Source organism: Thamnophis sirtalis, unplaced genomic scaffold (assembly GCF_051295495.1).
Source record: "Thamnophis sirtalis isolate CommonGarterSnake01/CBP01778 unplaced genomic scaffold, rThaSir2_p1.2 scaffold_1, whole genome shotgun sequence".
Taxonomy (NCBI): Eukaryota; Metazoa; Chordata; class Lepidosauria; order Squamata; family Natricidae; genus Thamnophis; species Thamnophis sirtalis.
The window spans coordinates 64,388,327-64,399,860 of NW_028261381.1; the positions used below are offsets into that span (position 1 = coordinate 64,388,327).

Sequence of the window (11,534 nt, forward strand, 5' to 3'; positions counted from 1 at the left end):
CAGCAGGGATGGAAAAGTACTCAACTTGAAGAACCACGTTTGTAGGCTGGGTGGGCTCCTCCTCCTGGCTTTGTTCCTAGATTATCACATGTAGTCTGTGGTTGCATTTGCTTTTCCTTACAAAAAGCAAATCTAGTTTCCATCATATTTTCTTTAGTCATAGGTAACTTTAACTAAACAACAACAACAACAACTCCCTTTTTTAACAATCTTGTAATCCCCTAATTTGGGGTAGAGTCTGGGCAACTGGATGGTGCTGAGGGTTTACTGGCCAGATGCTCTTCCTGGCATGGAGTTCGCAGCATATATTTTTTCTTTGCGCCCTAGGAGAAAAAAACATTTGCCACTATCTAGGATTGAATTCTTTCTGAGTGGGAGGCGAGTGTTTTTCCACTAGACTACAACGCTGCTCTAACAATAACAATACATTCAAATAGCATTTTGGGCGGCCATCCAATTTACAAATGTGGGTAAAATTACCTATTTCTAGCAAATTGCTTTATCGGTAAAAGATTGAGCCATCATACATACAACACTTAATGGCCAAATAAGATTAATAAGCCAGTCTGTATTGCAACTTTTGTGAATATGAAATCATAACTATATATATATATATATTGCACAGGACAATCAATATACCACTTCTGTAAATGCATTAGAACATCTTAAATATATATTCAATATGTGGAAATGAAGATCCAATATAAATGCCTTCAACATAATTTCTAGCTGCAGGATAGGTTTAGGTTTAGGTTTATTGGACTTTTATGGACTTATATGCTGCCCTTCTCCTAAAGGACTCAGGGCGGCGTACAACATAAAAACACATATTACAAAAGTAATAATAATACCATTGTTCTTTAAGGATAATACCATTGTTCTTTACTTTGATGGATTCCTTTAAGAGTTTCTTCTAACTTTGCTATTCATATCATCCAAAGTAGATGGTTTTAGAATTTTATCTTTGTGTGTTATTGAAGGGAACATTGGAATAATTGTAATAATGCTTTTAGGACCCACCCTAAATAATATTTCAGACATGCATTAGAACTACTTTGAGCAATTCATATCTATTATTGCAGCTTCTTAGGAAACACTTTTTGAATAAGTGTAATGTGGATGACAAGTAACAGCAGCAAGTAAGACATTATGGGCAAACAACTTGAACATGTCTAACACTGAAAAAAAAGTTTATTTTCTGAAACTAATCACTACAGTGAATTGCCAGGTACTTAATAAATAAATTTCAGTCTTAGCAAAATAATAAAGTACTATTGAACTCTGATATGTAACAATAAGCATTGTCAATATTACATGGTGTAGGCCTACAGTAATCAATATTTGAATATATGATGAGTTTTCTACATTATCATTGACAGTATTCCATTTTGATTTAAATATCAGAATGATCTTCTGATCTTCTTTACTATTGAAGGCGAACTGCTGTGCAGCAGCTGGAATATTGAACCACTAGATCCAGGAAGCTTGATATTCTATATATGCAATCTTGCTCTATCTATTTGCATATTGGTCCATCTCTGTTAGGGAAGTCTCCCAACATCTTTATTTTTATTTTTATTTTGCACAATTTATTCAAAGAGATTTTGTCTCTCTGGGTAGGTAGGAACTTTTGCAAAAAACTTGAGTCAGTCAAAGGATGTTTAGGTAAGGAGACATGTCCTTTTGAGCCTTTGCCTCTGCTGTTCTTTCTTCATCCTACTCAAAGCTGCTCTTGAAGCCTCTGTGAATATGTCAGTAATATTTTCATGATAGAGGGCTGAACACTCAAAATATGCAACTGCATGGAGATTCCGCGCCAAGGCCTCCCCCTACAACAAAAAGAAGATGAGAAAGGGGGGGGGAGAACAACATTGACATATCTTCTTAAAATTAGGGCAGGATAGAGCATTTGTGGCTTTCTAGGCCTTGGATAGCAACCATATCTTCTTGTACCACTGGCCATTATGCTCACAGGTAATGAGAGTTGGAATTCAACAACTGCTGCCCGTTCATGATTTAAGAAATGGGTAGAACCTGTAAAGGGCAACACATTTACAATACTAAGCTACAACAAAGCACAAATGGTATTTCAAGATGAGGATGAAATGGTAACCATTTGTCTATATAATTTCCAGATATCAAGCCCAACGTGATGGATTTGGCAGAATATTAGGAAAGTGCTTTAGATTTGGTTCCGAAAATGTGCTTCAAAGCACGGAGGGCCATAAATCTACAATTCTTTGAAGTAGCTGCATCGTTTCTGGGGATCAGATGGCAGCTGCAGATAGCATAACATGCAGCCAAGGGAAAAGAAGCAGCAGCCTTAAGGAGTTGTAGACATGTTCTTTTGTACTTTCATACATTCCAAATGTATGTTCTTTATTATTTCTTTATTATTCTTTATTATTTGTGAAGTATTGTTTAGCCCTGCTATTATCAACATCTTTTGTTAGCTTTGATGAGACTGAATGTAAGCAGAAAGTCATCTCATGTATTATGTTTTTTGGAGGTAAAGCTTGCAATTGGATACTGCAACATGATAACACACACACACACACACACACACACACCACACACAGAACAGTGAGTGTCTGATTGTACTACCTTCTGGTATGTGATGGGTTCCAGTTGGTTTTGATGTAACTTCCTTACTAGAACTTTGTCCTTCCTTAGGTCAGTTTTGCAACCAACAAGCAAAATTGGAATTCCTTTGCAGAAATGTTTTGCTTCAGGATACCACTAAAATGAGAGATAGATGGGGTTAAAAATATATCAAAGGTAGACAGTTTTCAGGTATATAGAACCAGCTTTATTTTTTTTACTACATCTCTAAAAACTAGTGAAAAGCTTTCTATAAAAGATGCATATCTAGAATGAATGAGTTTTCACTCAAGGAATTTGTTTTCATCAATGGCCTTTCAGTGGGAACATACAGCTGTGAAAACTGGACACAGAGAAAGAACAAGAGAAAGGAAACAGACATTTTCAGATTCTGGATTTGGAGATGGTTGCCAAGAGTACCAATGGATTGTAAGAATAACTAATCAGTCTGAATTCTGGACCAAATAAAGCTGGTCTGTTCCAGCATTCAGCAAGCAAAGACTTAATACTTTAGGCATGTGATAAAACCAGATGATGGATTAAAATAAAACGATTATGCAGGTCAAAATGGCGTGAAATGGAAGAAAAGGAAGCAAACTCAAAAGCTGCATGGGTATCCTTGAAAGAACTGCAACTTTTTCTGGTATAACAATTTGACTTTTATTTAGTGTAAGATATCACACCTTTTCAATAGATGCCAAGGCAAGTGATTTTCATTGAGTTCACATATTATGTTGAGGTACTGTTGGCCTTGTTACCTTTGTGAGGATGTTGTTGAAGCTGATGGGATTGGTGACATCATAGCATATGATAATTGCATGCGCCCCGTTATAGGAGAGAGGGCGGAGTCTGTCATAATCTTCCTGTCCTGTATGGAATAATGTAACATATATTTGCATTGACCAATATATATAAGCATCATTTACAATATACTGTATGCACAAGTGTTTATTCAAGAGCTTCCTCCCAGTCTCTTAGCACATTTCACTTCCCATAAGAGCCACCAATAGCCATATTAATACTGTATATAAGGTGGTCTATCTTATATGTAACCCCTAAGTAATTTAAAGTACATGAAAGCCAAGCTGGATGACTTTGGGCCAGTCGCTCTCCCTCAGCCCATCCCACCTCACAAGGTTGTCACTTTGGGGAAAACATGAGGAGGAAAGAGTATTAGGTACCCTTGCCATCATTTATAAAAATAATAAAGGCAGGGTAAAAAATAATAAATTAAATAGTACAGTCTAATATGCATTGTCTTCTCAGTCCATTCAGTGGAGTTTGTTTCTGGTTAAATGTGTAAAATATTGTGATTTTATATAATTGATCACAGTGTCATTTTCAGGGACCTGTAAAGCAGTGTTTCTCAACCTTGGCTACTTGAAGATGTCTGGACTTCAACTCCCAGAATTCCCCAGCCAGCAAATGCTGGCTGGGGAATTCTGGGAGTTGAAGTCCAGACATCTTCAAGTGGCCAAGGTTGAGAAACACTGCTGTAAAGAACATATATACTCATTCTTAGCATTCCCAATGTGCTTCATTTGTGCATAGGAGCATTGGGAGAAAGAGAGGAAACAATCAGGAGATGAACTGACCTCCTGTTATCGTCAAATGATTAGACTAGACTAGACTAGACTAGACTAGAAATAGAATAGAATAGAATTCTTTATTGTCCAAGTGTGATTGGACACACAAGGAATTTGTTTTTGGTACATATGCCCTCAGTGTACTTAAGGAGAATAAAAATATATTCATCAAGAATCAAAAGATATAACACAGTAAGTCAAGGTTACTAATAAGCTATCAAATCATACATGATCATGTGAGTATGTGTCCATGCTTGAGTTGACTGCTAGGAGAAAACCCTAGGTGACAGTCTACCTTTACAAGGCGTTTGTTTGGATTTCTTTTTTAGAAATTCAAAACTGGCAGAAAAGCCACTCTTTCTCTTATTTCTTCTCTAATCTAGGAGAAACACAGTTGCAACTGTTAACATGTACTGTGCAGTCTTTTTCTTTCTTTCTCTGCAACATAATCTCCAGGATTTAAGGTGTGGAAGTGGTAGATATTTTTTCTAGAGATGAAAGAAATACTGTTCTTTCAGCTTTGTTGAAAGTATTTCTTTCACCTCTAGAAAATAGCATCCAGTGTCTTTGCACTGATATTCTAGGGAAATTTCAAAGTTCTAGAAATGACCACTTTGAATTCTTGGGAGATTGTTTGACATTCTCCGTAAGGGAGTTTTTGACATTCTTCTCCACCTTTGTTCATTTTTATATATTTTAATGAAAGGAAGCATTGAAAGGGGCTTTTTGTTACAGGAGTATACTTGTCTGCTTCTGAAATACAACTTCTGCAGTGAGATCTCAGTGCTGTCAATAGACAGGACAGCAGGGGAAGTGGGGGCAACCAAGACTGTAACATGTATAAAACTGGGGGCAACAAGTTGTAAAACGTAATACATGTGACTTGCTTGTTATGAAGTGACTGTGGAAGGGAAGATTACAGGATATCTTAACTGACCTACCTTATTTGTAAGAGCCAAAATGTTTGGTTCTGTTCTCACCTAGGCTTCCCAAGAGCATAAAGCAAACTCCATGTTCTGACAAAAACCCTTTACTGTGAATTCTGTTCATTCATATCTAGCAAAGTCTTTCAAGGGATGATTTCCAGTCTGTCTGGCTTGGACAGCTGACAAGCCGATAACTGCAAAACTTGGCAAGGAGTCTCGGAGAATCACGAACCAATTAAGCAAACTAATTGTCCCCTGCAAACTCCCCTCTCTCTCCTCTTTTATTTCCTCTGGGAGGGGTCATTCATCATCCACCTCTGGCCTTACTCCCAAGTCGACCCCTGTTCTTTAGCTGTTCCCTTCGTCTGGCGACTCTGCGCATGCATACACTGGGAACAGGCTCCAGCTGTTCGTCTGCCTCACTGATGTCTGACTCTGAAGGCAGCTGATAACTGGCATATGGCTCTGGCCCCCTCTCTGCCTCCAACACAGAGCCCTCATCAGAGCCTTCCCCAGATTCCAGGACTGGCCCATGTTCCTCCCCAACCTCCTCACTGCCTGAATCTGCTGCCAGCTCTGCTGGCTGCTGGTGGGCCACAACAGTTTCACCCATGCAGAGGAACGTCAGGGCAGTCTGTCTCGACAGATGTGTTAGGCTCACTCTCATCATCCCTAGTCAGCATGTAGGAAGTGAAACCCAGTACATCTGAGGGATTCCAGCTTTGATAAAGCAAAGTGTTCATTGTATGGTACATCATCACAAGTTTTATACTTTTCCCTCTTGGCAAAACATTGTGAGACATAAAGAGATCAGGGGATACTCCCTTCCCCAAAAGAGCAGAAAGCTTTTTGCTTATGAGCTTCCTATTGTGGATCCAATCTTTGGTCCATATGTGGATCAAAGATTGTGATGTGTTTTACATACTTCCTAAAGAGAGCAACTATATTTTGAATATAGTTCTATGTTTAAAATAAGCTAATTCAGTACTGAAAGATAACTGTGGGATATTTCTTCCAACAATTCTTTAAATTAAATTCATCTCATCACCCCCACCTTACTATGTTTTAGATTGCTTTTTTCCAAGCAAATAATTTTGTCTGACTAGCTGGTGTTCAATCAATAGCCAAAAATCGTTGGTAAACTGCAGCTGCACTGAACTTCCTTCTGGAAGATGGCCTCTATGCATGCAAAAACTTCTTCATTCCTCAACTAATGCAATCTCACTGGAAAGAATTTTATTTTGTGAATGTATCTGTCTGTAGAATAATGCTGCCTAGGCCTTACCTGCTGTGTCCCAAAGACTGATATGGACTTGTTTGTCATTGATGCGAAATGGAGCGAAGTATTTCTCAAAAACTGTTGGCACATAAACCTAGAAGAAGATGATGAAGAAAGTTACATTTTTGCTTAACTGAACATCTCTTGAAGGATTGGTTCACTGGTGGGTTGCAGGCAATACGCCCTGGTACACGCGTACCGGTGCCTGTCAGAAGCAGCAGCCACCGTACCGGAACGGAGCTTTGGAGGGCCTGCCCGCCTGCCCTCGTTCCTTACCTGTATTTGAAGGAAACGGGCCATCTGCGCACGCATGTGCAGCGTATGGCACTTGCGCGACGCTCCGCCAAGCAACTGGAGCATCGCAGGCAGTGGATGTGCATGCTTGCGCAGCACGTGTGTCCGTGGTGTACGCCAGGCTCCCGTTGCAGCGTACCGGTTGCAATGGGAGCCGAAACCTACTACTAGATTGATTGATCTGATACCATCCCTGCAGAGCTTGTCCTTTCACAGCATCTATTTCCTTTCAGGTTATTTGTTTAAGAATATGTAGGCTGCTTTTCCAAGCAAATCTTTTCCTACAAAGTCTTCAAAACATTTTGAAGAACGATATCTAACCACTCTCTCAAAAAAATACTAGAATTAATTAACAGCATCAGAAAACAAATCCCCCAAACAGCTAACAAATATACATCTACTAAAACAATATGTTGACTAATTTAAACAGCCAGTAGCTAACAAAATCAGATAAATTAAAAAGCTCCATTGGAGTATGACGAGAAAATTAGCATTAGAAAGTCTGGAGAAATAAAAGCGTATTTTCCTATATTAAAAAGGTAATAAATGCATAGCAAGGAACTTTGAGTACAGGCAACAATGAAAAGGCCCATTCTCAGTTGGCCCAACCTGATTAATATCTCACTCTGAGAGGGTGCCTTCAGGGGCACCTTTAAGTGGTCCATATCCCAGCTATTTTCTCAGCCATGGCTTCCCTGCCACTAGACAAGCTCAATCCTTGAGGAGAAAGCATATTATCCACTTCTGCTTAATTAATATGAAAAATCTGGAGCTACCCTTCATCTGACTCTAGGTTACATTTGGTAAAGCAAAATCTTCAGAGATATAGAGGCAGATATTTTCAGATATTCTTTCATTTCATGAAGTATAGGGAAGTCATTTCTTTGCTTTTCCTTCTTTTCTATCTCTGCCACATTTCACCAATCCCCATTGACATATTTTTGCAATAAAAATGATTCAGTTGTCAATGCAATATATAGATAAAAGTAACCAAGATAGGAACCTTTTAGCTTATACATGCAGATGCTGAGTTGTGGAGTCCTTGGTGTTCTCTGAACTTGATTGTTTGCTTGCAGATGTTTCATTACCCAATTAGATAACATCATCAGTACAAGCAAACAACCAAGCTCAGATTGCATCAAGGACTTCACAATTCCACCCTGACCAACGTATGTTCTCTTCTATTGGAGACCTAATTTTTTGCTGGTTATTTTTAAACAAATAATTTTCAAGAAGACTCTAATATGAAACTGTCATCCACCACCTCTGTAATAAACTATTCCATTGATGCAGCTATATAATTTAATATTGATAGTTTATAATTTTCAAAAATTGTATTGCTAATAGCTAATTGAATGATAATGTGCATATATGCCAAGGATATTGAATTCAGTCCTGTGGGTCAAATCTGACTTCCAAGTTATTCCACTTTGCTGGCAGGTTTTGAAATAAGGCACTGCACCCCCCACCCCCACCCCATGAGTGCATCACTCCCCCTAGAGGAGACCTTCACCATAATAAAAAAGGATCAATTAGAGACATCCACAGAACCATCAATAACATTTTTAAAGGAATCCAGTTTACTAGAGAAAAAAACCAACAACTAGACCCTTCCTGGACATCTAGATCAGCAGAGACCACACTGGAAACTAGAAAACTAGAAATGCAAATATACAGAAAAACCATCCCTACTAATCAATTGCTCCACTACCAAAGCAACAACCCAACCTCCCACAAGATGCATAAGGATTTTATTTAGACAAAACCAGCAACAACTCGGAACAGCTGAAAAAGAAATAGAGCATCTATACAATGTATTCGAACAAAAATGGATATCCACACAACTTTATCAAAAAGTCCCTGACCACTCAACACAATACAACACAACACAACCAAGACAAACCCTAAAAAGAATTGCACTGCTATATATCAAGAATATCTCAGAAACCACCAACATACTACAACTACATGGAATCAGCATAGCACACAAGCCAACTAAAGCCTTTTAAAACATTCTAAGCAGACCAAAAGACTCAACAATCCCAAAAGAAAAAAAACATGAGACATCTACAATGTACAATGTAAAGGACTGCAACAACCACTATGTAGGACAAATAGGCAGAAGACTGGCAGAACGCATCCACGGACACCAACTAGCAGTCAGAAGGCATGATGATAATTCTTTAATTTCACAACACATAGACAGATTTAACCATAGTTTCAATTGAGAAAACACGACCATCCTAGACCAAGCCAAATCTAAAAACACCAGGGAATTTCTAGAAGCCTGGCACTCTGGCATATCAGCCATCAGTAGGCACATTGTTAACAACATATATAGACTATGCAAAAGAGACCATCACCTAGCCCAAAAAGGAACAAAAAGACTCAAGCATCTTTCTACCAGCAATCAGCACCAAGATCAGCATTAACATCAGACCAACAATCAAATAAACAATACCCAAATCAAGAAACTGTCAAAGAAGCCAAAAGCATATAGTCCACTCAAAGAATTTCTAAGATCCTCCTCCTCAACACTAACAGGGAAGCCACTAGAATATAAACTGACAGCAAACAGTACTCCTTACTTAAAGTGCTTCTGCGAGGCTTCACTTTGCTCTATAGTTTTGCCCTTTGAGAAGTAATGATATGTGAAACAAGAAGAAATTGGCTCCTAATTGCCAAACCTAGAAAGCATTGGCTTTGGTCAGTTTTTAACAGGTGAAAAGTAGGTACCCGGATGTGTAAAAAAAAAAAAGAGCCATCAGTAAAGCTGGACATGTTTTTAAGTATAGTGTTGCTGGACATCCTCCTACCCTGCGCCTGTTTTCTTTGGGGTGGGTAAAACTAGGTGCCAGAGAGAGCCACTTCAACCTGCTTCTGACATCTGGAAGCCATTGTGTCTCAGTGTCAGATAATATTTGTAAGAACATATGGATTATGTGCTTACCATTTTCTCATCACATATACATGTGACGTATATGTCAATGAGCCTAATGAAATAGATTTTACTCCATAAAACTTTATATTGTAACAAGTGAACTTAATGTTAAAGTGTCACAAGATTCTTATTTCTTTGATGTAACCAACACAAAGTCTAACTTTAAATATTACAAGTTATTCTATTTGCCCAAGGGTTCTAAGCCCATTCTTAAATAAAATAAAGGCAACTTGATTTTCTTTCTCTTTTCTTTCTACAATAACCAAATCTGTTTGTACTTGTCAAAATAATTTTATTTCAGGATGTTTTCAGTCAAATATTCCATATTCTATCCAAACCTTGTTCTGCTGTACTTAGCATATCACTGGAAATTAGAAAGTTCTATAATTAAGTAAAGAGAATTTAGTAGTATTATTAGTACACTTGTTTAGAGTCTGTATCTACTGAAAAACTCCAGAAAGATTTGCTTCCACAATGCTTCAGTTATTCTTCCATGACAAAAGAAGAAGAATTTTTCTAGTATATCTGCTATGAGAATTTAAAACATGGGTAAATTTCAAATGTAAGAAAAATAGCACCAGAGGCTTGATAGGATCTAATCTATAGAAACTATATTTGAATAATTTGTCTTGAGTAGGAAAGATCTTGAAAAAAGGAAAGATCTGGCAATAGGAAGTGTGAGATTGATATTATGGTTAAAAGAAACTTACCTTAGGGAATTCTCCTTTTGCAAAGACCGTGAGCATACATGTTTTCCCGCAACCTCCATCTCCTATTACTACCAGCTTGATCTCAGTAATTCCTCTGGTCTCCTGTTTGTACCCTGACTGCCCTGGAGCCTCTTGACTTCTTTCCATGTCGACCAATTCTCAGGACAGTACAACCAGGTTTTTTTGAATGATCTAAGAAAACAAGCCATGAAGATGCCTTTTCTTTCTGAGTAGTTTTCGACTCTCACATTTGTGCTTATCTCTTGTCCTTCTACAGCTGAAAATAAAAGTCTTCAGCACAGCAACTATAGGTCATAGAGGCCTGAGATTAGGTGTGGTTGGAATGTGAAAAGAGTGGCTGACACAAGAAAGAAAAAGCAAATAGGAAGGCTATTACAGAAGTAACCACCCATTGTGTGACAAAGCATGGAGAACAGAGGATAAAATGTGCTGTAAGATAAGAACTCATAATGCTTCCTTGAATTTCCCCCACATTTTAAGTTATTTTAAAATGTTAAAAAGGTCATTCAAATGCAAATAAAATATACTAACATTCACATTTTAGCATTTAGTAATTTATGAAACAGTATTTCCCATCTGGTCATTTGTAATTATTTACACCATAAGAAGCATTTCTAATTTATGTATGTGTTGCATATTTGTGATTATCCATAAGCACCACTACAATACACAGTGGAATAAGAAATGAAGCATGGATAAGAAATATTCAATGTATGTACAAAAACCTCATTGAAATGGGAGTGGCGTACAGCCAAGGGGAAACAGTGCATGTGCAAAATATTATACAGTATTTAGAAATCTCTGCATGTACATGATATTAATCCCATGTCCAAATTTACACTTGCTCATAGTTCTTCAATCTTGATCCAAAATTTATTTTTGAGAAGGACTGATTGCTTCAAAATTCCCTGACAGGGTGGACAGAAGCTTGTTGACTTTGCAGACCAATGCTCTGGACAGCTATTCCAGATACAAAGAGGTACCAGGTCAAAGGTGGTTTAGACTTCCTTGATCTCAGTGCTTTGTTTGATGAAGACCTGTAGCCCAGAGGAGGAAGATCCAGGAGGATTTAGTCCATTTCTGTTCTTTCTCTTGCATTCTTCTTTCCAGTTCAACAAAAATGCCCTGCTCGGTTAATCTTAATGGGCCATTAATCTCGCCCCCAAGGCAAGAAGT

At 38.0% G+C, this 11,534-nt stretch overlaps 1 protein-coding gene across 1 annotated transcript; it reads right to left on the minus strand.

The window, feature by feature from the left end:
* Positions 1 to 675: 675 nt before the first annotated feature.
* Positions 676 to 10,669, minus strand: RHOD (ras homolog family member D). The gene is made up of 5 exons (XM_014070130.2): positions 10,338 to 10,669; positions 6,399 to 6,486; positions 3,360 to 3,469; positions 2,605 to 2,739; positions 676 to 1,829 (listed from the first exon to the last, which is right to left on the minus strand). Exons 1-5 carry the CDS (start codon positions 10,482 to 10,484, stop codon positions 1,662 to 1,664), a joined length of 648 nt encoding a protein of 215 aa, XP_013925605.2. The 5' UTR covers positions 10,485 to 10,669; the 3' UTR covers positions 676 to 1,661.
* Positions 10,670 to 11,534: the final 865 nt, after the last annotated feature.

What these genes read in the sequence shown, in the direction of transcription:
- RHOD (XM_014070130.2), bottom strand. Translation starts at nt 10,484, where the DNA reads ATGGAAAGAAGTCAAGAGGCTCCAGGGCAGTCAGGGTACAAACAGGAG. An exon ending in CAGTCTTTGGGACACAGCAG is followed by an intron (nt 3,470 to 6,398) that starts GTAAGGCCTAGG and finishes TATTCCATACAG; the next exon opens with GACAGGAAGATTATGACAGA. An exon ending in AACCCATCACATACCAGAAG is followed by an intron (nt 1,830 to 2,604) that starts GTAGTACAATCA and finishes TTTTTGTTGTAG; the next exon opens with GGGGAGGCCTTGGCGCGGAA.